The sequence below is a fragment of the Trematomus bernacchii genome, unplaced genomic scaffold (assembly GCF_902827165.1).
Source record: "Trematomus bernacchii unplaced genomic scaffold, fTreBer1.1, whole genome shotgun sequence".
NCBI classification, from domain to species: domain Eukaryota; kingdom Metazoa; phylum Chordata; class Actinopteri; order Perciformes; family Nototheniidae; genus Trematomus; species Trematomus bernacchii.
The window spans coordinates 2,344,444-2,371,420 of NW_022987714.1; the positions used below are offsets into that span (position 1 = coordinate 2,344,444).

The 26,977-nt window shown below is 39.2% G+C and overlaps 4 protein-coding genes across 6 annotated transcripts; 2 read left to right on the top strand and 2 right to left on the bottom strand.

The window, feature by feature from the left end:
* Positions 1 to 280: 280 nt before the first annotated feature.
* Positions 281 to 9,994, bottom strand: sema7a (semaphorin 7A). Its single transcript, XM_034141414.1, has 14 exons — positions 9,791 to 9,994; positions 9,413 to 9,552; positions 8,682 to 8,723; positions 8,442 to 8,537; positions 8,076 to 8,178; positions 7,787 to 7,897; positions 7,427 to 7,569; positions 6,133 to 6,311; positions 5,260 to 5,368; positions 4,620 to 4,815; positions 4,312 to 4,424; positions 3,902 to 4,047; positions 3,699 to 3,757; positions 281 to 3,603 (listed from the first exon to the last, which is right to left on the bottom strand). The coding sequence occupies exons 1-14, from the start codon at positions 9,894 to 9,896 to the stop codon at positions 3,173 to 3,175; spliced, it is 1,974 nt and encodes a 657-aa protein (XP_033997305.1). The 5' UTR covers positions 9,897 to 9,994; the 3' UTR covers positions 281 to 3,172.
* A 3,129-nt stretch (positions 9,995 to 13,123) lies between these two features.
* Positions 13,124 to 16,135, top strand: commd4 (COMM domain containing 4). The gene is made up of 8 exons (XM_034141709.1): positions 13,124 to 13,176; positions 13,453 to 13,524; positions 13,614 to 13,679; positions 13,769 to 13,808; positions 14,330 to 14,449; positions 15,195 to 15,275; positions 15,395 to 15,571; positions 15,685 to 16,135. Exons 1-8 carry the CDS (start codon positions 13,174 to 13,176, stop codon positions 15,723 to 15,725), a joined length of 600 nt encoding a protein of 199 aa, XP_033997600.1. The 5' UTR covers positions 13,124 to 13,173; the 3' UTR covers positions 15,726 to 16,135.
* Positions 16,136 to 16,420: 285 nt separating this feature from the next.
* Positions 16,421 to 19,710, top strand: neil1 (nei-like DNA glycosylase 1). Of its 2 annotated transcripts, none has more exons than XM_034141524.1 (10): positions 16,421 to 16,614; positions 17,052 to 17,518; positions 17,599 to 17,718; positions 18,492 to 18,600; positions 18,698 to 18,785; positions 18,867 to 18,988; positions 19,073 to 19,100; positions 19,175 to 19,245; positions 19,321 to 19,486; positions 19,568 to 19,710. In XM_034141524.1, the coding sequence occupies exons 2-10, from the start codon at positions 17,064 to 17,066 to the stop codon at positions 19,621 to 19,623; spliced, it is 1,215 nt and encodes a 404-aa protein (XP_033997415.1). In that variant the 5' UTR covers positions 16,421 to 16,614; positions 17,052 to 17,063; the 3' UTR covers positions 19,624 to 19,710. The 2 variants fall into 2 exon arrangements, with proteins under 2 accessions (XP_033997415.1, XP_033997416.1); XM_034141525.1 differs by having other exon boundaries at positions 19,577 to 19,710.
* man2c1 (mannosidase, alpha, class 2C, member 1) lies at positions 19,704 to 26,890 on the bottom strand. Of its 2 annotated transcripts, XM_034141523.1 has the most exons (26): positions 26,706 to 26,890; positions 26,244 to 26,369; positions 26,025 to 26,148; positions 25,868 to 25,938; positions 25,609 to 25,786; positions 25,337 to 25,526; positions 24,988 to 25,094; positions 24,781 to 24,891; positions 24,567 to 24,659; positions 24,345 to 24,461; positions 24,162 to 24,257; positions 23,908 to 24,053; positions 23,448 to 23,571; positions 22,823 to 22,944; positions 22,652 to 22,737; positions 22,413 to 22,559; positions 22,243 to 22,322; positions 22,062 to 22,156; positions 21,860 to 21,964; positions 21,599 to 21,755; positions 21,369 to 21,512; positions 21,119 to 21,228; positions 20,945 to 21,024; positions 20,305 to 20,447; positions 20,116 to 20,219; positions 19,704 to 20,031 (listed from the first exon to the last, which is right to left on the bottom strand). In XM_034141523.1, the coding sequence occupies exons 1-26, from the start codon at positions 26,804 to 26,806 to the stop codon at positions 19,920 to 19,922; spliced, it is 3,069 nt and encodes a 1,022-aa protein (XP_033997414.1). In that variant the 5' UTR covers positions 26,807 to 26,890; the 3' UTR covers positions 19,704 to 19,919. The 2 variants fall into 2 exon arrangements, with proteins under 2 accessions (XP_033997414.1, XP_033997413.1); XM_034141522.1 differs by having other exon boundaries at positions 25,609 to 25,938.
* Positions 26,891 to 26,977: the final 87 nt, after the last annotated feature.

Genomic DNA, 26,977 nt, shown 5'->3' on the forward strand with positions numbered 1-26,977 from the left:
CCAAAGTGCATCTTAAAGGTCAACAAACACCTGAGAAAATAATTCCAATATGTTGTTTCCATTGCCTGGGAAAGATCAATCAATCAAGTCTCAAACTGTTGCCTTCATCAAGTATAACATCTGGACAGGCTTAATAGACTACAAGAGAGACTGTTTTTTTTTTTACCCATAGTGTACCCAAATGAGCTTTATATTATTGTAATGTTGTCATTTGTGCAACAGAAAATGTGCTCATACACTTACACCATTCCCTTGGGCGCTTCCAATGTCAATCAATTCATTGTCAATGGAGCAGTTTCAGACTTTATACATTTAAGTTTTACAACTCATGTTCTTTTGGATTTGGAAGAAAGTTGTTCATGATTACCAACATGTTTTTACTATCTTAGATGATAGGAATGAAGTGCATACATGTACCCCAGTGATGCTTATTCATATGCAGCCAAGGTTACATACAGCTTTAGCAGAGAGGTTACAGCATACATTCAACAGGCTGGAGCAAACAATGACTAATAGTGGTGTAGTCGACCGCAGCTACATGAAAACATATTTTGAATGTCTCGCCCTGAACTACAAGTAACCATGTCAACTGTCTGCAGGCCGACAGACACTGAACTACAGGAGGCAGTGAGCTGTAAGGTCAGGTGGCGCGTCAACTGCAGCTTAAACAAATGACTCCATGATCCTAATTAAAGTGACCTGATAGCAAGATTGTACAGTAGGTGACTCTTCTGTAGCCACGCTGCACTCGCTGCTGTTTAAGCTACACAATAACAGTTTTAAACAGTGTACATGAAGCTAACTCTTTCTCAACTGTGTTTTATCCTCGGTTGAACACAACTGACTCATTTGTGGTATTGGTGGAGCCTAACACCGCACTTTCTATGACTTCATATTGATTTGGAACACATTGTGTTGAAAGATTGTTTCCTAAATTTAGGGTGACACCCTCACATAGTACAAGCAGGGTGTGGTACCAAAATAGGAGAGCGAACACGCTGCTTCAATTTTGTTATTTCCTCAGTAACAACAAACTCACATCAGTTTGTTTTTGTTTCATGCCAGAGTTAAGAAGTATTCATTATCTGAGAAAGGAAATCAGATTTGACTGTCCAAGTAAATGTGTGATCTGGGTGTTGATCTTAGATATTAGATGCTGGAAAAGAAAACTGCAAGATCAAAACACTTTAAAGCTTTTGAAGTACAATTATTTTATCTGAAAGAAAATCTACAAGAATGCAGGATCTCCACCCATGTTGTCGTGCAGTAATGTTGTTGTGCAGTAATGGCCAAAGAGATAAGTAGTTGTGTTGTGACTAATTATTCTTGTATCAACAAGATGCCGTCATGAGCAGGGTTGAGACTTTGGATCCCGGAATAAAACAGATTAAGATAAAGATCATTACTTCTTGTCTGTACTCTGCTCAAGCTGCAAGTGGTTTACTGAGTCTGATAAACGCATGACCTACTGAGGACTAAATCAACTCCTTTCCCGAAACCACTTACAGGTGTAGAGGAATGACAACACTCCCTTTAGTTTCTTTATTTAGACTTCCCAAGAAATCATCATACAAAAATATATAATCTTTGAAATGATAAGGACACTAATGCTAGCACATTGTACCAAAATATATATTTTTATTTTTAAAACATTTAACGAATAGTTTGTATTTTAAATTAAGACAATGTAACTTTTGGAAAAGCAGGTATTTCTCTACAATAAAACATACCACTGCTTAATTTAATCTAATTAGGATTTGCTGCTGGAGCCTTACTAGGTCTTGATGAGCTTTTGGATGCTAGTGTTTGCTAACTTTAGCCAAATTGCAGTAATGGACATACCAAGCTGGTTCTCAAACTTGTATCTATTTTCTCGTAATACAGTATCACTTGTGGCAACAGTGGCTACTGTGCGACAACATTTACATAGTCTTACTTTAATATCTTACTTTGTCTATTGTTTTAACTTGTACTTGTTTTATGGTGTGTGAGCTTTGCTGTGTGATTTGTTGTATGTTTTGTGTTGTTTATTTGACTGTACAGCACTTTGGTCTAGAGGTTTTAAAGTGCTTTATAAATAAAACTGTATTGTATAATATCAATAACTTACTGGAAAAATAGCTTATATATGAAACTCCAATACCAGATGTATAGATGTCGCAAAAGTATTACAATATGGGACTAAAATAAATAAATGCTAACCCCGAAGCTAATATTGATGTGTTTCTGTATGTCAATGCACATTTTAACTTGATGAACTTTCTCCAAAATCGATTGGTTATAAATATGAATAAAGTAAACAATGTGCCTATTGTTTTTGGAGTCAGATATTGTCTCCTCTGCAGCAAAGCATTTTCATTGCACATTCTCCAAACGCCTCTCTGACCACTGTTTCGACAGAGGGAGAGTTTAACCAGGCAGGTCCCCAGCTGCCTCCACCCTTCCTTGAACACAAATAATCTGTCAACAGGATTGTCACAGGAACTTAAAAAAAAATTCTGACCTCTAATAGATATGGCCTCAACATGTGCACACTCTTCTGCCCCACAATACATACTCACTGTGTGCTGTTCTGTCCGTGCACACGCTTTGGAGCCCAGGATGATTTTAAAGGCTTCGGTTTGGACTGAGCTCTGGTTGAAAGGAATTCACTTCTTACATCTTCCCTGTTCCCCTAGCTTTAAAAAGGAAGATTATTACTTACTCAATGATATTGCAGTAATGTATGAAGGACACTGAGGTTATTGACGGATATTGAGATGATCCAAACACACCCTATTATTGACCCTCAGTATTATTTAAGCTGGGCCCTGCTGCTGACTGGTGGTGCTGCTCTTTTGCTCCATCGTACACCACCTCTCTCTTCCCGTCCAAGCTTCTCTTTTTACAAAGTAACCTGGCTACAGCATGTTTCTGACTTATATCTCTTACGATTCTTCCAAACACAGCGACCACTGTGAGGGTAGGTTCACAGCAGGTGTGTTCCTGCTTCGATTGTTGAGTTGCAAGCTTCATGGAAGTGAGTTAGCCTTAATGCTGCTAGCATCCTGGCCAAGGACAAAGGGGCTGAGGATGTCGATGCTTAGTTTGAAAAAACAGGAGGTTTGGCCCAACACAAAAGCATTACAAAAAGAAAGGAATGCTTAGTTTAAAATAGTCAATTGTGCAAAGCCTATCTGAAAATCCCAGACACTGTTACAGCCAGTGTGAGGGTGATCCATGTTATCTGCGGCACAACAGCTGATGCATATTGTATTCTTGAATGGCCATTGCTTCCATCAGTGTTTCTATTTGTATCCTGGATCGTTTGCTGTTTAAGCTGATATGTTTTCACCACTTTGGTGTAGTCTCTCTCCTTGGAAACACACTCATAGCCACCATAGTTCTCTTTCGTCATGGCGGGGATCAGGTGCAGGCAGTTGGACTGCATTTGTAGACATGGGCTGCTCTGGCCTGCATGCTCCCAGGTGTACACAGCGTGGTAAGAGTCTATAGGACAGGACAAATAGAAGGGGACACTAAGGGGGACCGAGTGGGCTGTCCTCAAATCCACCGTAGATAATGAATCTGTCTCCCGTTTGGTCCGGTTAACTTGCTTTTGCTCTACAAAAAATAAAAAGAAGATAAAATAAAGATGAGACCAAAGGTTGCTGAGACCCCAGCAGGTGTGCACTATTAATAGTCTTATCATAAGTTACCTTCGTCAGATGGTTGACACACACTTCGGTTCCCATCACGGATATTTTGAATGCCTCCACTGTGAACAAAAACATAATATAATCAAACAGGTGCATTTCTTTGTGAGAGATGAATGACTTTGTCCTATTTTTATAGTTTTTCTATGTAATCTTATGTTATAATGCAATATTCAGAAGAACATGCACATGCTGTTCAAAATTACGTGACAGTCTTGGTGCATCCAAACTCTGTCCAGACACAGTAGGGGTCCCGGGCCAGAACACAATCTGCACAGGACTGGTTGTACTCCTGACACCTCTGAAGGTCAATGATCGAAATCTTCTCTGAGAAACCCACCACTAACTTTTTCTAAGAAAAGGGAGACAGTAACATGATTTCACTTTAAATCTGCATTAATAGTAGTTTTGTGTTCCTTGCAGCAGTGCAAGAAGCTGAACAAAATGTGTTGAGTATCATAAAGGTGTGTTGGCAACAAAGCTTATTTTCTTCCATACAGCGAAATCCAATGGGGAAATCACATTGCATTGGTCAAGGGAGCCCTTGCAATGCTTAATTCTGGGTTGGCCTACAAAATACTTCTTCCTTGAGCTTTATTATCACCATTTAAAATACCTTTTTAGAGTCAAGCTTCATTGATTGTACAGTTGAGCGGCTGGAGAGCTGTGTTTCGGAGATGATGAAAGGCTCTTCCCCGGCCTCTAAGACTTTATGGATCTTCCCAGAATCTGTTGGGACAGCACACAAACATTTTCTGGCATATTCTCAGAGGAATGCTGTATTATCAGCACGTTTTGTCTCGCCAACATTACAGACGATGATGACAAGCCAGATCAACAGGAAAACACTCAGACCTGAAGTAGCTAAAACAAAAGTGTAAAAGACCAAGAAAAATCTGGTATTTCTTTCCAACTAGAACATACCAGTAGCTAGAAGCAGAATGTTATGCATGCACCCATCTGCTGCCTGCACTCGGTCCACAGCAATCTTGGTGTAGTTGTTGCTGCTTACATAAAACGGAGCTGTTTGATGTATCGATTCAACCCAGTCATTCATTTCCGGGTAATCCTTCACCATATTGACGGTGGCCAGTGGCAGGTTCCTGCTGTTTTTTACACACTGACAAATAAATGCACAGAGTTTTTTTTAATAGATTGTATACTTTAGAAAATGGGAACATAAACCGGATGTTTGTAGGAAACTCAGGGTTAAGCAAATATTTAGGTTTACAAAGCTGAAGGCATCCCCAGTTGTTTATAAATGGACAAATCATTTTTTAACTATAGGCTGAACAGATGGAAGGAACAGGGTTTTCTTTACAAAACATAGCAACAAGTGCTCCTCCTTCAGGGAACCACTATGCATGAGTCAGAAGTAGGGTTGAGCTCAAATAGATTACATTTGATCTACAGATGGAAACACTGAACCACATTTGAGAACGAGAAGTAATACAAATACACATTTTCCACATTCAAACCCATTTATGCCTGTTTTTTTTAGACTTTGTTAGAAACATGTTATTCTGTCTCTGCACAGCAACATGGCAACAAAACAAATGCTTACCGTTCCTGGCCTTGGCTTGGGAATGTCTTTGTTGTATCCCTTGAAAGTTGACTTCTCAAATACGTCTTCAATCTTTCCTATTGTATATATGCACACCGCTGTGGCGTTCCTTAAAGAGAAATAAGATAACTGAAGTTAGCATTAAAAGATACAGATTATATATGGTGGTGGTTAGGGTTATGATTGTGACCCATTGCCTCATTCTGTTTTTCTGTTAGCAGAAAGTCTTAAACAGAAATGTGAGGATTTTTGACCAAAAAAATGTTTTGGCATAGGGCAACGGAGATTTGAGTAACTTCTAAAAGTTTGGCCAGATAGGGTGCAGCACTAAGAAAATGGAACATTAATGCAACCCTGTCAATCCAACTTCGTGTATCCTACAAACCCTCCATAACACTGACAAAAACGTTGAATTTCAAGATCAGACATAAAAGCCCTGCCAATATTACCGATTTGGTGGAGTGGCCTTTGGCTATACACCTTGACTAAAAGGGCTAAGGGCTTTTTGTGTTCCCCAATCTTAAAGAAGAGTGCTAATTCTCTGTCATCTCCTTATGTAGGACTTAAAGGTAGTTGGTAATTAAATGAACTCTCATTGAATGTGTGGGTGTAACCTGTCTGGAAAATGGACCATTACATAAGAGGGTCAAAACAATACATGACAACCTCAGGAGCAGATTTGTATTAGGTCTTAGTTATTATTTTTGTAAGAAAACAAGATTGTAATGCAGATATGCCACTCTCCAGGAGAAGAGTGGTGAAAACATTTCAAAATGCTGACCTTTCAATTTAAAGTGTGAGCTGTTCTATGTCAGCGTGTTACTAATGGTGTTGCTTAGTTGCTGTTATTAAAAGGAAGGGAAAGTGTCTAACCAGCTGCTTGTAAAAAGGCCATAGACTCTCGTGTCAACCCAGTCCTCGGCGTGCACAACAAAAATGTCTCGAAGATGGTTGAAATAAAGCGACTTCTCAGGAAATCCACAAACAAGCCGGGCCTTGAGAAAAGATGTCCACATGTTCTGGAAAAATCTTTTCGATCCACCTTCATCTACCTGCAGAATAACACAAATGAATTACACCAGGTAGACTCTCTTTCACTTTTCATGCAACCGAAATTCATGAACTAAGGGTTATTTGATAGGACTGATGTTACATGGACCTTGACCTGGAAAAAAACACCTAACCGCTTTTGGGGCAGGTTGAGTGTCTCCATAGGTATCAAACATCAAGGGTATTGAAAGGTTGTGTTTCACCCCAATGACAACATGCAAAGCTAGTTGTATTGAGGGAGTAGAAGCCTGATTGATTCATGAAGGCTTAGTTAGCTTCAGATGGTTGCACTGACGCCATAAATATATGTATGCAATTGTCAAATCCTGACAGCCATGACACTGCAGGATATCACTTTACTTTATTTCCATCACCCTTTGTTTTCACACAATGCAGCTAAACAGGATATATATTATCAATGCAGACAGCTTGAGACCTCAATATGTACATGACAATATGACATTCTCCGATTATAAAACCACAATAAATAGTGGCTCACCCACCCATGGTTCCTGGAAAATATTTAAAGTCAACATCAAACAAAACCTTTCATCTCCTTTGACTGGTAAATTCAGGAAGGGCCACTGTGGGAGGCACAGCCAACGCCCTCACAAAACTTCAACGTTAAAATCTGCTGAAGTGGCCAGCAAATGAACTATCTGTTTCATTTAAAAATCAATTAAAAAGGGTAAAGTAATTTTCTGTTAGTAAATCATGCTACATGTATTTTTGTACTGCTTTAAAAACCTAATTAAAGTGTGGTTGATTTGTTTGCAGTCATGTTTAAAGACACAGTTTCAAAATGTATTCTTGAGTTTGGGAACAGCAGTTGACAAAATAATCTCACTTCAATGTCCACTTAGTAGGTATTCTGATACTTTCGATCATATTACATGACCTTCATAAATATTTCATTTATTTCCAAGAAGATGGAATAAGGAATAAGGGTTTGGTGGATTGATACAAAAATATTGACAGTGTCCATACTAAATCTTGTTTTTAATATCAATATAAGTATAAACAGAACTTAAGAGGTTTCTGGAAATTGTGTGTTGCAGTTGCAGTAAATTAAGAGCCTCACTGACGTAGGCTGAGTCCACTTCAGTGCCCAACGTACCTTACAGACTCTGGCAATCCTCGATATCCAGGGGTCAGCCTCCGGGTTGTGATCCGAGTTCTTTTCACGGAAAAATATGTATATTTTCTCATTGTCAGGTTCTTCCCTCTGCTCCACCCACGTCGCAGAGATGAACGTGGGCTCTATGAGAGGAGGACATGTTTACCAAGCTGCTTCCCTGTTTACATTTCCGTTAGCATGTGAAAACAAAACAAAATGTAATGAAAGAGCTCTCAGGAGGGGACAAAACAAGCTGACAAACTGGTGCTTATCAGGAGCATACTTTGTAATCAAAATGGAGTCAATATTTCCTGCTGATTTTCATCCAACATTATGAGTTTACTTCCGTCATTTACCCACCTGAGATCCAGTTGTCATACATCCAGACATTAGTTCTGCTACCAGCTTTCCTTCTGAATTGTAATGAACTTCCATCCGTGTCCAAAGGCGCAGCTGAATAAAGATCCCCCTCTGCAAATAGCAGAGATGTTTAATTATTGAGTAGGTATATTTCTGTGCGCTGGTTACCAACTCTTCTATCACACATGACACGATGTGGTTACATAAGTCTGTAGACTAGAGTCACAATTGTAAACCTTTAAAATCATGGGTTACTGTATGGTTGTGCAGGAAGTTGTATTTAACATACCTACAGTGAGCGAAATGGCGTTGTGCGAGTACACAAACGGAGAGATACCCATCCCCTCATAGCTATCCACTATTTCAAGAGACTGGTTGTTCACTGACGAAAACTGTAGAACAAAAGAAATAAAAAAGAATATCGGGATTAGTTTTGCTGGAAAAATATCCAGACACCAGCCATTGAACACCCGACTGAAATTACGCACAGGATGCTGATTAAAGTTTAAGCAAAACCACAGCAGCTACACCAAAGAGCTTCATGCTTTATTCATCTCCATATGGTTGCCAGTAAATTACCTAGCCACATGAACGACAGTATTTCAGACACATGTGACAAAGTATAACATTTTCCGTGATGGACGCAAACACTTACAAGCTTCCAGCACTGCGGTTTGTTTCCATTTGTTCCACAGACAAACATGCTGTCCTGAAACTTCTCAATCACTGTGATGACATTTTCACATTGGCCCTACAAATACAGAGGTGATTATTAACAAGACATCACACAGAACTGATCATATATCTCATTTTGAAAATATGTTTTTTAGAAAACCTGTCATTTGACCTGCCATTTTCTTTTTATTACAAACACCATCACTGTCGTCTTACTTACCTCTTGGCAGTGTTGCTGGTCTGGGGCTTTCAGCGAGAAATTCTGCAAGGGGACATCAATTAGCGGACAAATTAATTAAGGTTTCACTTAAGGATAGTTTTTTAATGAAATATTTTTATTATAAAGAAAGCAATACCATATTGAAAAAAATCACTTAATCACTTATTAACCAATGGAGAATGCTTCATTCAAAGCTCTGCCTAATAGATTGGCTTTTAAATGTAAGAGATAGGTGGATAATATATGGCTTTCTTGGGCCAAAACTATTTCACTTAGGTTAATGTCTTCTTCTTAAGTAGCTTCAGCCGCTCCTCCCACAGACCAGTAGCCATTAGTTTAATTAAGATGTATGTCTGAGTTACGGTCACAGAGGCCATTTAATTTCTTCAAAAACAATAAACAATCATTAGTCTGTAATTTATTATTTTTGTGTTCTCTGACTTTCCTGTGTTTTTTTATTATAAAAACGTGTATGTCATCAGGGTCTGATTGTGACATTAGTTAACCCCCTGCTGCTAAAATGCATGCCCCCTAGACTCCTCTTGAAACCATGTGTCTCTGTCAGCCATCTGCTGCAAATCTTATTATGACCCCATCTGCATCACAAACCAACTGCCACCTTCTTGAACCACAAAGAAATCAAGCTGGGAGTCCATCAATACACCATTATATAAAGAATATACAGGCAAGTGCATGTGAATAAACTAAATACAAAGATCAGAAACACCCACCTCCATAATATGAGAGCCCTCCACATCCAGTTTCAGCACAAAATTCGTGCCTCCTACATATATCTCCTCTGAGTCCTCATGATAGAAAAACACACTGTGCTTCTGATAGACTGGGTATTCAAATCCACCGCAGATTATATCTAAAGGGAAAATAACATCACGCTGTTATCATTTGACTGCATCGTTCATTGAATAAAGTTTTGGATCATTGTGGACAATACAATTGGGTCATCTAAATGAACTAGATCTTTGCGGCTTTAAAAAGGATCTCAATACAGAATTACCTCTTTAGTTGACTTTTCAAAACATCTGATTAGACATTTTTAAAGGGACAAAACATGTAAAACATTTCAGTCATAACGGCGAAGAGAAGCGTACCTTTGCTCAGAAGTCTGGGGTTGTCTTTAGATCCAAGAGTCGGTGAACTCAAAACGAGTTTAAAATCCCCAGCAAGCCAGATGAAGAATATAACAAACTGAATCATGTTGGGCCTTAGACGGTCAACATTTCTCTTCTTCGGCAGGGCTCAACTGTTCTGAATCCCTCTGCTCGCACACTGACCCAGACAGGTACCCTGCAGCAATGATATCATATCCCCACTCCCCAGCAGCCGAGACATCGAAACGCAGAGCAGTGGGCGGAGCATGCGATACTGTTTTATGTCATGAAATGAAATGAAATTACGACTAGATGAGTTTTACAACCGCAAACGTGAAGATACATTAAATAATATTACGTAGGCCAATACATGGAAATTAAATATAATAAAATGAATAGTCAATAGGCCCAATAAGAAAAGATTACCCTCAAAAAAGTATTGTATGTGGAGCAGTATGAGCAGAATATATTAGAGGTGGGAGGAGTATTCAGATCTTGTAATTGAGTAAAAATAGAAGTGCCAGAGTGTAGGAAAACTATGTTACAAGTCCTGCAATCAAAATGTTACTCAAGTTAGCACCAAAACATACTCAAAGTACCAAAAGTAAAAGTACTCATTATGCAAATTGGTCTATTTCAGAATAATATATGATATGTTTTGATTATAATTATTGATGGATTAAAGTGTTATCAAAGCTGGTTAAGGTGCAGCTAGTTTAAATTACTTCATATGCTTTAGGGTAGTTTGTGAATTAACTCCAGGTGTAACTAAAGTCTTATTTAAGTGTTGATTATATTTCATGTTATAATCCAAATGTGTAAAGTAACTAATGGTACTTAATAATTGTAGTGAAGTAGAAGTACAAAGTTGCGTAAAATGGAAATACTCAAGTAACATACAAGTATCTCAAAACTGTACTTAAGTACACTTGCACTTAGTTACTTCCCACCTCTGACTGTAAGTGATGAACTTGTTTGAAATATAGAAGTGCATTACTTTGAAATGACCTATTGCAGTAGAAACATGAGAAAATAATGTTGAGGATGTAACAAAATACAAATTGAAATCATAAAACATTTTTCCATTTCAATGCACATCTACATTTTTAAGTACCAAAGCAAAGAGATATAACCTCCTGATGAGACTAATTCTAATGAGTAAACATGTCTGATTGCTTTTGACATTAAGAGGAGACAAGGTATTGGCAATCTTATTTATTGTGTTGTTGATGTCTGTTCTATCCCACACAAAGCCCATAAAAAATGCATTAGCATGATGTAAACTATTGTATTAGTATATGTATTATTGTTTATGAATACCGCTAATGTGTCGCCCAGACTCTTTTTTACAGGATCTAGTGAGTCATCTGATCGGAAAACATTTCCACAATGACTAATATTTCCTTCCTTCTCTTCTTCCTTATTTTTCCCCAAAATATAGCAGCACAGATTTGCATACATGCTCTTTCATGTTCAGCTTCCAGCAAAGTTGCTTGATGGTCAATTGTTTTCATTCCTGTCCATATATGCTCAAGTGTAGCTTTGCATTTTGCAAAATTAATTGTAAATCTATTTGAGCTTTTGCCTGTGCTTCTCTTTTTTTTGTTATTTTCGAAACTGCATTTGAAAAATGAGCCACACACTGGTCTTTAAGGGGGTTCACCCTCATAAATTGATATTACTATTTTACATGTATCCTCCATGCTTTTATCTATCCATATTCCAAGATATTCCTATTCTTTCACTTTTTAACTGTTGGTTAAATTGTCAGGTTTTGCAGTTTTCTTGAATCAAATCAAATCAAATCAAGTTTTATTTATATAGCACATTTTTAAACGATTTTTGGTCGAGCCAAAGTGCTGTACATATAATAAAATGTTTGAAGAAACAAAAGCACACACATAACTGAAATCTCTGTAGACTAAGGAAAACCTTAATGAGCAGAGTACTGAAAGGAAATGAAGCTGCAGGAGACTGACTTGATGTATTATATTGAAGGTTTACTGAAGCTTTGCCAAGCAGAACAAATAATGAACAATACAATCCAACAATGAGATGCAGTCACGGTGTATGCCCCCATTATTTCTTGAGCACAGTCCTTCTCTCTCATTATCATCCTAAACAGGGCAAACAATAAACCTGTATATTTAAAAAATGAATCATTTTGTTGGCCATTCAAATCCCAGTCAACACATTTTAAGCAAGACATTTCATTACATGTCTTTTAGCTGACGCTTATATCCAAAGACATGCAGCCTTATCATTGCAGTCTTGCCTGGAGACTTTCTATCTCCCTGACCCTGACTAAGAATACATGGCCAGTCTTAAGTCTTATCAGCTGTGGCCCGACAGACCTGCAGACAGAAGAAATGTGTAGCCTGCTCATTTTTTCTGGAGCACAAAGCAGAGACTTGCGCAGGTAAGGATATTAAAGTCTCTAATGAAAAATGGAAGAAGAAAAAAAGCTGGCAGTGAATGCAGGGAGACAAAAAGCTTAAACCCCCCCAACCATGGGTTCTTTCAAATCAAGGTTAAAAATCTTTCTTTGTAATGCAGCCTATCCTGAGATCCTTTAACATGCCTTATCATTGCAATTTTAGCTGCAGCCAGTATTTTATCGCTTTTATGAATTGTCTTTTTTTGTTTTTGTTTGTATGTTTGTTTTGTTTTTAATTATTATGTGTTAAATGCCTATGTGAAGCACTTTGAATTGCCTCTGTGTCTTAAAATGTGCTATACAAATAAACTAACCTCAAACCTTGAACCTTAAAGCTGCAGAAAGGCACTCTGGATGGACCGGGCTATGGAACAGGTTGACGATGTCAGTGGAAACAACAAGTGTGCCTCCTCTGAAGCCAGGAAAATCACGCCCCCTGCCTCAAGCCCTGCAGAGAAAGAGAACAGAGAGGAGACGGAGAGAGATAACAAGCAAACAAAATATGAGTTTAATAAATAGTTTTAAAGCTGCATCTTTCAACCCAAAACACAAGTAATACTGTGTATCGTTATAGGACTTCTGAAACAATGCATATAGCCACAAATATATAAGCAATTATTTTATTTATTATCAAGGTGATAAAACAATGCAAAGTATCCCCATGAGGATAACCAATATTACCTAATGAAGTGTCTGACAGGGTTTGTATCAAAGTAAGTTACTTCTCTCCTGTTGGCACTTTTATTATGGTGCAATAACAAATACATATAATTATCTTCAGAACCAGGACTTAAAATACTCTATTGAAAACTGATGTTTAGAATTCTTGCTGTTCTTGCTGCTCCTGAAGGAACGCCCACTTTTCCCTCGTCCAATCGGTGTGAGGAAATAGAATGTACTTCCGGTTCCGTTCTTCTGTCTTCAACATCAGCTGACTCACACAACCATGGTAACCCGTCAAATTATCTTATTTTTTGACTGTAGTTTTATTAATAAGAAGCCGATTTATTTATAGGACATTATAGTTGCATGTTTATAAATGTTGTTTGTTTATATTTACTTTAACACGATCGATATGCACTCCTGCTTTATGGGAGCTAGCAGGCTAGGCTAGTTAGTAGCTGTAATGATGGGTAGTTAAAGCAAGTTAATGCTATCGTTACATTGTTTGTTACTGTCGTTACTGTACAGTAAAAACATGTATCTGTTGTTTTGTCTTTTGTAGCGGTTCCGTTTCTGTGGAGACTTGGACTGCCCCGACTGGGTTCTTGCCGAAATCAGCACATTAGCTAAACTTGTGAGTAATAATGTTAGGTTATTTAATTGTAAGTCTATGGTGCGTTTTATTTTTAAACTAATACATGTGTCTTCTCAATAATGTCACAGTCTAGTGTCAAAATGAAACTCCTGTGTGCTCAAGTGCTGAAGGATTTGCTCGGGGAGGGCATTGATGTAAGAGTTTGAATATATTTCCACATAATCTTTTACTTCTCTATATATTCAGAATTCACTCAAACTGATCATCTTCTCTTTTGTCTTAGTATGACAAGGTTACAAAGCTCACTGCAGATGCAAAGTTTGGTAAGTCTCCCTCATACTGCAGATCTTTTACAAAAGTTAAAGTGGCAACACTACAGATTAAACCACATAATTTAAAAAATAATGAGCCTGCATTAAAAATACTGCTAAATAAAAATGTAGTTGTATCAGTAGATTTTTAAATGTGTTCGTAGTAAAAGTAAATACTTGGTTACATTTACAACAAGGAATCATGTATTGTAAGCTCATCATGTGTTTTGTGAGTAATATCTTAATAGGCAGAGTAATTATTAACTATAGCTATAGAATAAATGCAGATTATTTGCCTTTTATATGTTGTGATGTGTGAGTGTAAAATAGCAATAATATTTAAAGCAAATTATCAGTACTGCAGAATACTTTTTCAGAAGAGTACTTGATTAAATAAGTCTACCTAAGCATATACTACTACTGCTGGAAATGTATTTAAATCTCATACTTTACACACAAGCCTAGAAGAATGCCATATTTGCATCATATTTTTGTTGTAAAATATAAATTCATGATGTCAATCCATCTTGCAGAGAGTGGAGACGTCAAAGCTACTGTGGCAGTGCTCAGCTTCATTTTTTCCAGTGCAGCCAAGCATGATGTCGACAGTGAGTCTCTGTCCAGTGAGCTGCAGCAGCTTGGTCTGCCTAAAGGTAAGTTCACTGGGGTCCTTCATGTTTGATATCAAAGAATAGGATTATGTCTTTATCTGTAGTTGCCAAATTCACAGACCTTTTTCTAAACTTCAATGTGTACAAAGAGTAGGGAACTAAAAACACGATTGGACCAATATATTTGAGTACTTTTAATATCTCAGGGAAAATGTTGGCATTAAAAAGAGCTTGTGCGGCAGATACCCGGGGCCTACTAAACAGCAAAGGGTCTCTGAAAACAGAGGTGTATAATTGTAGGATTTGCAGACTTCTAGAAATATGCAGGTCCCAAATCACAGCCTACTGTATTGTTGTTAAAAACGAAGGCATAGCATAAACAGCTATTGTGTTACTAAATATAATAAAACACTGCACTCAGCTCGCCTCAAAGGTGACCCTGTCTGTGCATAATGTGCAGTTTAGAAAGGGCTGATTATTGGGGAGGATGATGTTGTGCATTGTGACTTTGGTGCATTGATTACAGTTACAATGACAGCTGTTTAACGCCAACTTTCGATTCTCTTTTTAAAATGTATTGAAGATTTCCCCTTTATTTGATACACATAAACTTCCTTTCAAGTACTTTTTGGCAATTACTTTTGTTCTGTTACTGGTTGGATACTTCTGTGTTAATGCACCGGACAGTTCTTCTGCTCAACGTGTGTTTAAACACTTTTCTGTGATTATGCACTTGTAATAAATCTTGAATTTACTTTTAATAACTCACACAATTCCATTATTCTAGAGCACACGACGGGGCTCTGCAAATCATATGAAGACAAGCACTCTGCACTGCAAGGCAAACTAAGAGAGACCAGTCTAAGATGTAAGTATTTCTGTCTATCTTGTCCTTTTCGAAGAGGAAGACAAAAATAACTGATGAGGAGAGTTGACTCTTGGAGGTTTTTTGGCTGACCATCACTTCTGCCCTGCAATGAATTTCAGTGGGCAGACTGGAGTCCGTTTCATGGCGTATCGACTATACTCTGAGCTCCAGTGAACTGAGGGAAGTGAATGAACCTCTGATTCAGCTTAAACTGCAGTCACAAGGAGCGGAGTCAGGCTCAACAGAGACTACTGTTGTTTCTGTTTCTGCAGACAAGTTCAGAGTCTTGCTTGCAGGTCAGGTTTGCTTTTTGTCCATTTTCAGTTATTCTGTCTACGGTCCTTCACGTTAAACTGTTTTATTAGCCATGATAATGTTTTGATGGTTATTTTCCCCTCTGTTCCTGCAGAACTCAAACAAGCACAGGTTAGGATGAATGCACTACAATGAAGATGGGACGGAGAAGTCGGACTTCAATGTCTGATCAAGAGCCGGACACAAATTATGCTGATAGTCTGCCAAAAGTGCCATATTTACATGTTGTACAGTATAATTCTTTTTATATGATATAAGTCATCTCAAAAGTCATGTGAATGGCTTTTTTTTTTTTTATTTCCATTGACTGTTATTGAGTCATTGGAAGAGAGCACATGGCTAGTCTTAACTCTTATCAGTTGTGCGGTATTTTTCTAACACATCAGGAAATATTGGTACACATGTTTACAGACTGAACAAGAATACTGAATGGACCATTTTTGTAAAAATTGTATATTGATTCACACATTTTGATTTAAATTATGTTAATACGTTGTGTTGTACTTTCTGATACCCCATAAATAACAAATAAAACGTGAACTACAGAGATTTGTGTTTTCTTCCACAACGCATAGCCTACATATCATATATGTGCATAACATGCAATGGGACGGGACTGTTTGCTTCTGTTGTGATCATTAACTGTATACTATTGTGAGTTTGCTAGAAAAGCTAAATTCTTCATTGTTTTCCGTGAATTAGTACTAAACATGAGGAAAAACTAGGTTGAGAAACACATGTAAAACACCGCAAATATATCTAATTATAAATAACGAGATTATAGGCATGGAGATCTCGCGACATTTTCTGAATCTTGAATGGAACGCGATGATGTTATAAAACCAAGAACCACAACACGTTTGGTAACAAGCATGTTGTGAAAGCCCTGCTTGTGCCATACTTGCACATCTTGCAGCCCTTCGGAAACTGGAGTGACCCGACACATTCCGTGTGTTATGGGATGTTACTGAGGTTTAAGTTGAAGTGACTCGTTTGTCCGTGGAGTGGTCTGCTTCCTAGTTAAGTAAGTTGTTTTGCCCCAGCACCCATGCTCGAAACTCAATGATAACGCCTTCTTTTTATTTTTCTGACTTTTGCAAAATACTCTGAGGCCATCCATGATTTGTCATATTGTTTATTCTGTGGCAGGGTTGAAGGCATTGATGTGTCACGTTGTGTAGTCTGAGTGATTGTGAGTTATGTTAAAAAAACAAACATTTGTGTCCCTAACAATATATTTAAATGCTTTTTGGAAACTGCCTTGACATATTCTGTAGTTCTATTTTGTTGTTGACCTAAAAGTAGTGAAATGTTAAAAAAACTGTAATTTATCTTCTTATAAGCTGTTTTTGTCCAGAATGTAAGTTTCCCCAGGTTTTCTAAAACACACATCCTCGGTGTGAATTAAAAGTAGCTACAGCGCTTATGTTTAACTTTGCTCTGCCATTTCATTCTCTACAGCACAGCTTCAAAATGCCTGAGGGACCTGAGCTCCACCTTGGCAGCCTTTACGTAAACAAAATGTGTGCTGGAGTGGTGTTCACTGGCCCGGTCAGAAAATCTGAAGTCAGCAAAAGTCCTGATGTGCCCTTCACCTGTGAGGCCTATTGCATCACTGCCTCTTCCAGAGGGAAGGAAGTGAAGCTCACGCTGACGCCTATGAAAAGTGATGATTCAAAACAGAGATCTAAGGCAGGCCAAGCAGACCAGGCCATGGACGTAGTCTTCCGCTTTGGGATGTCAGGCTATTTCCGCTTCACCTCAGAGGATGAGCTGCCCAAACATTCCCATCTGCGTTTTTATTCTAAAGAGACGCCCTGCAGAGTGCTGAGCTTTGTGGATACACGCAGGTTTGGCAGCTGGCAGGCCAACGGGACTTGGCAGCCTGACAGAGGGCCCTGCATCATGTTCGAGTACGAAAGCTTCAGGTTAGTATTGATGACTTTCACTTAAGTTACCTGCTAGACCAAAAACTCACTCCCACACTGACCAGTGTTTGATTTTGCAGGAAGAACGTTGTGACGCACCTGTCTGGCCGAGCCTTTGACAGGCCCATCTGTGAAGTTCTGCTCAATCAGAAGTACTTCAACGGTATCGGGAACTACCTGAGGGCTGAAATCCTTTTCAGGTGATGCACATAAACAAACCACAGAACTGATCAAATTAGATATTGTGTAGTTATTATTTAGGGTTGCACCAATAACAAACCTATTAAGTGACATGGGTATCCACAATGACATGAGAACCCGCTTTGAATATGGGCCTGAAATTAACCATGATTTTAACAATGGAATAATCTGATGATATAATAAACAGTTTTGTCAGTAAAATGTCATAAATTAGTGAAGTTTCCTATGGCAGAAAATCCTCAAATTACTTACCAAAATAGTTGCATATACATTTTTGTGCCGACCAACTTATAATTGCATCCCACATTCAATACAAGTTCTACAATACAAGTAGTTCTCAGGGAGGAACGCCTGGTGATGACAGACATTGACTCACAGTTTGTCCGAGCACACTCTTAAAATAAACATAACAAGATGTTTATCAAGATGGGAGTATCTTTTCTTTGTTTGCATTGCTTCCTTAGTTCAAAAATCAAGGTCTGACTAGAAATACTATAAATTACTTTGTGGATATATAACATTTCGTTTTTCCTGTGAGCTTCTACTGTAGTTTAAAAGAAAAAGACGAATTGTCTGCTTTGTATTGTTGACCGAAACACAAAGCCTGCTCTCATGAGTCTCAAGGTCTGTCTCCAGATATGAAAAGAGTATCTTTGTTCTGTTTTTGGTTCCTCATCCTGCGGGCGTAGCATACATTCAGCCTCCCTTTGAAAACAAAGGAGCCTCTCTGTTTTACAAAAGATTGGTTCTAAAGTAGTTTCTTTTTTTTAAGGTTAAACATCCCACCCTTTGTGCCAGCGAGGTCCGTACTGGAAGGCCTTGAGTCAGAAGATTTATGTGAAAACGAGAAGCCTTTGAAAACTGAGATCAAGGACGAAAAGGTGACGTATCCCAGACAGATACCTTTTTTTAGATCAGACACTTGACAATCACAGCATTACATTATTCAACAGTGCCTTTCTTTCTTCTGTGCACCAGGCCTCAGACAGGGTTAAGAAGGTGAAAGAGGAGACGGGAGACCTGCTCAGACTGTGTCATACAGTTCCTCTGGAGGTGGTGAACCAAGGTTAGTTTCCTATAGAGTAAAAAACGTTCATAAAATAATTCAGAGGTCATTCAAGTCGATTTGATGGTGTTTTTGTCATAGGTGGAAAGGGCTACGACCCCAAGAAGGAGGACTACTCTGAGTTTAAGGCATGGCTGAAGTGTTACTATGTGGATGGGATGAAATCATTACGGGACCACAATGGCAGAACTATGTGGTTCAACGTGAGTTCATAGAAATAATCCAATATTTTAATATCTGGCTCATTATTTTATATGTCACTGATAGTAATATCTTCTGTTCTTCAGGGAGATCCAGGCCCCATGGCACCTAAAGGTACTTCGAATACATTAAACTGACAACTTCCGCACAAAATGTATTGAACAGATTTGTCTTTTCTCATTTAACAGATTTAAAGTCACCCAAGGCAAAAAAGAGAGCAAAGAAAACAGAGGACCATGATTACACGGATAAGAAAAAGGTATGTGATTTTTTTTTTTTCTTGATGAGTATTGAGCTCTACAGATGTGACTCTTAATATATTTGATTTAATTAGGGGGCCAAAGGAGGCTCAAAAAGCACACCAAAGAAGAAGGTGGTCAAACAGGAAACCAAAACAGCAAAGAAAGAAATCGAGAAGTCTGAAGAAATGGTATCACCTCAAAAAAAAAAGAGACCAGCTGCTCGTGGGAGGAAGACCAGCAGTGCAGAGCCAGCTGCAGGTCTGCTCATTATATTCTCTCAAAATGGAACGAATGTTTTTCACTACTGGGGGATTGTTCGAAAAAAAATTAACATTTTAGTTGTTGCAGGTCCAGAGAAGCAGAGCGGGAGAGTTACCAGACAGAGCCGCAAATGAGGAGAAAAGGGAGGCACCACTGTATTGTGTGTATGTTTTTATACTATGGAACAGTTTTTAATAAAGCACAGGATACTGTAAAAGTTCTGCAACTGTTTATTGTTTTAATGCATAGTTATCAAATCATTTTTTTTTCACATTCTCATCTATAAGTAGCTCACAAAGAGGCAGTCCATGTAAAGTCTCCTTATAAACTGCATCGCCATATGACACATTTGAGACTAGTTTCTAACTTTTAGGATTTGGTACTTGTGACTACCCTGAGGTTGGTACAAAAAAAGGAATGGTGTGTCTTTTTAAAAGACGAGGAGAAGGGACACAATTTGAAAGGGGCTGAAGTCCAGAGTGATTCCCCCTGACGTAATGTGTGCCGGACGGGTGGGGTCTGGTTTCTCCAGAAGATCGCAACTGAATGGGGGAAAAAATGTTGTTCTTAGAAGACAATAAAAGATGCCAGACAGAAGTAAACATGATAAAAATAGAGTTACTCACGGCCAGGCTTCCCTGATCGGAAAGGTGGTTCTCAGAGTTGCAGTGACGCTGCTCCCATGTGACTCATAAAGTCGAACTACGAGTGCTCCCTTCCTGTCCTCAGCCTGTTATGGTAAATGGAGTAAATAGCCATTAGTGGGCTGATTGGATTAAGGCACACTATGTCAAGCTTAGCATTTAATTGGCTACCTGTTTAATGGTCTCAAGGATCACTGCAGCAGTGCTGATGGAAAAGGCACTCCAGGGCTCGGTGTCAGCAGGGCACCGGATTGGCCTCAAAGGGAAGTTGAGGTTGTACGCAGCCTGGATGACAGAGGCATCTTGGAAGGATCCTATATAACACAGAACATATTATCACACCAGTTTCAAAGTCGGGGTTTGAAATGGATTGTTCATAAAGATTGCAGTGGAGTTAGTGGGGTTCTTTTAATGGAAGTTAATTGCCTACAGTAGACAGCAGTCGGTTTGCCCCCAGTTTGTGGAGCAATCGGGGGTTATGGCTTAGAAGTAAAGCAATGTACTGCTGCAGGCGGGGGCAGCAGTTAACTCATTTTCAAGCCACTTAAACATTAGTATCAGTTTAAGTGTTTGCTTTATTAATTTGTATTTCTCTGTTAGACAGGGAAGTGGTAAACCAGCAACTGCAAGGTTAAATTACTGCTTTTTTTTTTCAAAGGGCATAGGATGTCTCATGTCAAAGTAAAGTAGGAAAAATATATTAAATAAAGCATATACTTGTATATTATATACTATGATATTGATTACTCTAAGACACATGTTGTTGTTGTTGCCCCTGTCCCTTTAAGATTTATTGAGAACTCAATCTCACCTGTGTGAGGCATGATGGCGTAGGTGAACTGATGAGTCCCCATGTCAGCGTTGACATCGGGTGCCTTAGGTGCTCTCAGTCTAAAACACAGACATTTACTGTTAGCTGCAAGAATGATTGACAATTTGAGAAACTAAATTGTACCATTTGTATGAAAACAGTGGGAAACCTTACAGGGACAGCGTCATAGTGTTCTTGTGCACTGAATAGCCATATTTGCAGTCGTTCAGCAGTGCAACCCCAAAGTTGGGCTCCGACAAATCAGCCCATTTGTGACCCCAAACCTAAGAGAGAGAGAAGCCATGATGAAAAACAACAGAAAAATACACATAAACCATTGTTGTTGTGACTGCATCTACAGGACACTTAAAGTACATTAAGCTGTACATTAGCTACTTGTGTAGTTGATTCCCCAGAGGTGTACCTCAAATCTGGCCCAGTCCCATGAAGTGTTCCTGTGTGTGGGTCTCTGCAGATGGCCAAACTGGATCTCATATGTAGCGTTGGGGCTGCGTACCCGCACAGGGAACTCCACCTTAAGAAACTTGTGTGACTCTGCCCACGTCACCTGAAATAGAAGGAGGCAACATTGGGATTTTCTTGCGATCAGTGATTCTTGCGATCTCTCCAGATATCATAAATGATATGAAGTACCTTAGTGTTGAATTTGATGTAAGGACACATGGCATCCATGATAATCTCCTGTGTGATGGTGCTCTTATCACTGATCCTGAGGGTGAAGCGGACACTTCCTCTGAGCCCGTCTGAGTACACCAGATGAGGAGGCTGCACCACCTCCACAACCGGCTTCCTGTAGGGTCAATCCTGCAGTCAGGCTTTACATCTAAAAAACCTGCAAATACTATGGTGTGTATCAAGGGGGCAAAAGATGGATGTAAGAGTAATAAACGACACCTTGTCTGCAGATGGTAGTCCATTACATCCCAAGCATCCCAGTACAGAGGGACATCATCAAACATGACAAACTGGTTGCCATGACAGCTGTCAGAGATGGCTTCTCTGAAAACAACCAAAGTGTGAGTCATGTTAATACAGTACATAATAAAAATGAATTCAGTATAAATGTAGTAGTTGAAAATATGTGCTCCTACAGTACCTGTTGGCGTTGATCAAATACAGAGACGCCAAAGTGCCATCTTTGTTTACGACAGTTCGTAAAATCCCATTCTCCATGAGCAATGTTCCGTCGGCCTTTAATGTTACACAACATCTTGGTTAGCCAATTAAAATGACAACAAAGCTAAATGAATTAAATGCTCTCTATATATAGCACATACTTGACCAGTGATAGTCACTGGAGCCACAGGCTTTGTGTCTCCAACAGGAGACACACCAATGCTGGGAACTCTCACCAGAGCTGCAATACAACAGACGCCACATTACAACATCACATATGCAGTTGTAGTGTGGAAAGCAACAACATGAATTCTGTAAATATGTAACATACCCAGATCGGGTGTACCAGGGCCTTCGTGCATCTGGACGACTTCATGGCGCTCCCATGGCAGAGAGTTGAACACACCAGGGGAGTTTCCTTTTGAACCGAGGGCTCCACAGGCATCGTGCAGCAGGGCAGCACCATCAGTGCGGATATCTAAAGACACAATGAGTGTTCTTTTTAATTTATTTTGGAAAAGAAAATATGTATATTGCTGTGGTTTTGACGGACAACTATTGAAAACTAACCTTCGTAATATCTGAGTGCATCATCCACAACCATCTCTATACAGCTGCCAGGAATCACATCATGGAATTGGTTTAGCAGAAGAAGCCTGAAAGGGAAAAATCGTTTTCATACTGGAACAACAGAGACAATTTATTTATTCATCATCAAACTTTAAAAAGGTGCATCCGGACCTCCAGAGCTCCTGCAGTTTTTCCACAGGATATATAAAAGTCTTGTCCCGACAAAGCACCAAGCTGCTGGCTATCTCAATGTCATGAAGCAGCGTCTCACACTGACGGTTCCCCTGTTTAATCTGGAGATAAACAAAACATAAAAAAAGTAACTATCTTCAACATCTTTAATATTTGTTCATACTCCACACATTGTTTCATTGTGTTGCACTGTTGGAGGAGCCTGTGACCTAAGATTTTCATCGTCATAACTACACTGTAGCTATGTACGCATGACCAATAAAAGCCTTAAACCTTGAACCTTGATTTCATTTGTATTTGTGGTAAAGTAATACCCTTTTCCTCGAATGCTTTGCATATTTGATGGTGTGTTTTGCTTTTGTTATACTTCTATATTTATTAATGTATATGTAGATTTAGCAATCAAGACTATAAGTATACTGTTATAATTGGTCCAAGTATATCATGCATGTCAATAATATATACTATTTCCCATACTGTTGTTGCTATGTGTTTCTAGACTATTTGTTTACTTGGATTTTTTCCTTTTTCTCAGATAATTTGTTGTTATGGCAAAGTGTAATTTCCTCTATAAATGAAGAATCTGAATATGGTTGTATTCTACCTTGGCCTGCGTGGTGTATGTGCCGTTGTGCAGCTCAAGGAAGAGCTCTCCGGTCCAAGTGCAAAGCAGGGCGGAGTCAGCCTGCAGCTGAGAGAAAAGCTTGTCAGGACTGGACATCTGGACCCTGAGAAACACAAGAATTGGACATGGAAGTGACCAACGACGTCTTTGGTTACTCCATTGTTACTCATACTGACTAAAGCATGATAGCATTGACTATTATAATAAAACCACACCATAATGACATCAGTTGAAATCACTCATATCCTTTTGAATCTAACAAGCTGGGTGGAGTCCACTGTCTACGTGCTGGCACTCCCCATTACAGCAGTCCCATAGTGCATTACAAGTCATATAAAACTCATGACAAATGTACTCGCGGGAATTATTTCCGCTTCAGTTTGGGCCTGGTTTTTGTAACTGACAAGTGCTGGGTTCAAAGTGTGTGACAGGAACTGACTTGGGAAGTCCATCTGTGTCCTGGACCCGCTGCAGTCTGTCCAGCATCAGCTGTGTCGGTCCACCGCCTCCATCTCCAAACCCAAACAACACGGCACTGTGGTTCGCTCTGCCCTTGTCTTTGTTGTTCTTCACAGTTTTTACCAGCTGTGGGCAGATAAAACCCCAGATGTAAGCTTTGTAAGGATTGTAAATATTCTTCTCTCAGACTCAACATCACCATGTTATGTGAACTATAAAAAAAGAAAAACTCACTTCTTCAACCTTCCCTTTCATTTCATAGGAATTTCCTGGTGGGAAATGTGTTAAAACCTTTGAGCCGTCCAGACCTTCCCAGAAAAATGTGTTGTGCTTAGAGAAAGAGAAATCAAAACTGAAAATCTAAACAAAACAATTTTCTTTGTTTTTAAATTGGTGCCCAGCACCTACTTTACTTACAGGAAATGTGTTGACCAGGTTCCAGCTAAGCTTCTGTGTTAGGAAATTGGAAATGCCAGAGCCCTGCATTATCTGAGGAAGTTGGGCAGAGTAGCCAAACGTATCTGGAAGCCAAAACTAAAGAAAACAGAGAAAATAGTGTTGTATCATGCAAATGTGAGGACAAGCACACATAGGTCAACTCAGGTTACAGTATGAAGACATCTTTTTATGAATCCATACCTCGTTGCAATGGATCCCAAACTCACGGTCAAAGAAGCGCTGGCCTTCCAGGAACTGTCTGACCATGGACTCGCCTGAAGGCAGATTGCCATCCTGACAGGAAAATGTGGAATTAATTCATCTTAACTTGAGATGTTCATAAAATAGGGTGTATTCATAGCAGCCCAAATAATAGAGTTAAACCCTTAAGATACAATAAATGTGATTGCTTTACCATTTCCACCCATGTTCCTCCTACTGGAATGAACCGGCCTTTCTTAACGTAATGCTGAATCTCAGAGAAGAGTCCTGGGTACCAGCTCTTTACCCACTGGAACTGCTGGGCCTGGACGAAAAGCAAAGAAAAATTCCAAACTGTAGAGGCTGCTATGATTTGTAAATTCTTCATGGCCTTTACAACACTTTGTCAGTGATGAATTACCTGGGAGCAAGTGAATACAAACTCTGGGTTCTTCTCCATTAAACGGATCACTGTCACCCAGCTTCGGCCACATTTGCGAATGGTCTCTTCGTAGGGCCACAGCCAAGCTGAAAATGCAGAAATATTAACTAATTTGACAAAAATATTGAAAGATTTTATATGCAATTACCTACTGTAATAGTTTTCTACTTCTAGGGCAGAGTATCCTTTGAAAGTACAGATATAGATAATTGTGGTACCTAAAAATGATACAGTCAACCCTTTTCTAAATTATGATTGAAATCGGTTAATATCTAATGACTATTTAGTGAATTAAACTAAAACTGAATTGCAGACATTCATTTGAGACCTGAGTCTATGTGGCAGTGACCCATCGCATGAGCAACATGCTGGCTGTCTCCGTTTCTCTGGCTGAAGAAGGTGTGAGCCAGGCTGTGAGCTCTAGAGAAGGAGCTGGGGTCCGATGGGTCGCACAGGTTCACCATCTCATTCACAGTGAAGAGCGCCTGGAAGCCCCTCTGCTCTCCCTCTCCAAGTTCCTGTGAAGGAAGAGAAAAGTTTACCGTCAATACGTTTGAACTAAAGTAGCATACCAACATGTACTGATTTGTGTGACTTCACCTTTACGATGTCAATCAGCATCTCAAAATCAGTCAACATCTCCTGTACATCACGGTTAAATACCACCAGCTCCGCCTTTTGTACAGAAAACTTCCTGTTTGGATCCGGGGCTGCAATCATGGATCCTTGACCAGCTCCAAAAAGCCCATTACAGGCCATCTCTACATAAAGGGTGACACTGGAAAACAGGAGAAAATATAGACATTCAGTGAGCAATTGATTACAAAAGCAGCAATGAACTTGTGTTTTAGGAACTGACCTGTGTGGCTCCTCATCCTTCAGACAGTCAGACAGGATATAACTAGTCTTTTCACCCTCTTTACTCAGGCCCTACAAATAAAAGATGTCAAAGTGAAATCTTGTCATGTGTTCAGAACTGAATTGTGTTACTTTAATGCAGGCTGCTGCTACATTACCTGCACTGGCTGTTCATCTCTCCAAACCATCGCTTCTCCATCACTTTCCCACCGAAGATGCACCTCTTTCCCTCTCCAGGACTCAGGGATGTTCAGGGTCACTTTAAACCAGCAGGTCCACCACCTTCAACAAGCATCAAGCATGGGTTATTGCCAAGATAGGAGGCAACAAAACTATCTGAGAGTGATGCAAAAAAAAAAAGCTGAAATATTACTTACGTTGGTCCAAAGGAATCACCCACTTTATAAGGTGCAAAGGTCTGATTGGAGGCCTCCGTGAATGTGATCCGTTTAGAGGACAAGAAAGAGTCAATGGACTGCAGTGGGCAAGAGTCTCCATAGAGTCTGCAGAGAATAATCATTAGAAAAGTCACTTATTTGTAAAGCCACTAATCAAAAAGTTAATTAAATATGAATATGTCAATGTTAAGTTAAAATATGTATCATAAAGAAAAACTCCCTGAAGATACTTTACAGTTTTGTTTTATTTTCACTATTTTGCAGATCGGTGAAACTGGTACTGATCTACACAGAAACACCTTAAGCAATGATAATAATGTGCATTTTCGTGTAAGACATGAATAAATAAGACATTAAACATTTCTGTCACAGAAAGCACCATAAAGCCTGCAGTGGAGTACTACAGTTCAAAGTGAGTGCAGCTGTATGAAAGAGACTTACCGTCCTCTCAGGTTGCAGTCTGTGAAATAAATGTCAGAGATAAACTTCTCTGCCCTCTCCAGGAGAGTTCGCCTGTTCTTCAGCACAGGCAGGTGATACATCACGAAACACAGAAAACACCTGCAGGCTTGCAGACAGATAAAGGTGAATCACGGAAAATGCACTGAAGTCCGAAATCTGCAGAAGACCCGGAAGTGAAACGTATTGTTATTGCAGTTCATACAAACAGCCACTAGATGGCAGTGCTGTTAAAGGGCTGGCCACTAGATAAC

Coding starts and splice junctions, on each gene's coding strand:
- sema7a (XM_034141414.1), bottom strand. CDS start 9,896: ATGATTCAGTTTGTTATATTCTTCATCTGGCTTGCTGGGGATTTTAAA. Junction 7,898..8,075: donor CGCCATTTCGCTCACTGTAG/GTATGTTAAATA, acceptor TGCTATTTGCAG/AGGGGGATCTTTATTCAGCT. Junction 4,425..4,619: donor CATTCTGCTTCTAGCTACTG/GTATGTTCTAGT, acceptor CTGTCCCAACAG/ATTCTGGGAAGATCCATAAA.
- commd4 (XM_034141709.1), top strand. Junction 13,680..13,768: donor TGCTCGGGGAGGGCATTGAT/GTAAGAGTTTGA, acceptor CTTTTGTCTTAG/TATGACAAGGTTACAAAGCT. Junction 13,809..14,329: donor CACTGCAGATGCAAAGTTTG/GTAAGTCTCCCT, acceptor TCCATCTTGCAG/AGAGTGGAGACGTCAAAGCT.
- neil1 (XM_034141524.1), top strand. CDS start 17,064: ATGCCTGAGGGACCTGAGCTCCACCTTGGCAGCCTTTACGTAAACAAA. Junction 17,519..17,598: donor TTCGAGTACGAAAGCTTCAG/GTTAGTATTGAT, acceptor TTGATTTTGCAG/GAAGAACGTTGTGACGCACC. Junction 19,246..19,320: donor ATTACACGGATAAGAAAAAG/GTATGTGATTTT, acceptor TGATTTAATTAG/GGGGCCAAAGGAGGCTCAAA.
- man2c1 (XM_034141522.1), bottom strand. CDS start 26,806: ATGTATCACCTGCCTGTGCTGAAGAACAGGCGAACTCTCCTGGAGAGG. Junction 25,939..26,024: donor GAGATGAACAGCCAGTGCAG/GTAATGTAGCAG, acceptor TTTTATTTGTAG/GGCCTGAGTAAAGAGGGTGA. Junction 22,738..22,822: donor AAACTGCAGGAGCTCTGGAG/GTCCGGATGCAC, acceptor TTTCCCTTTCAG/GCTTCTTCTGCTAAACCAAT.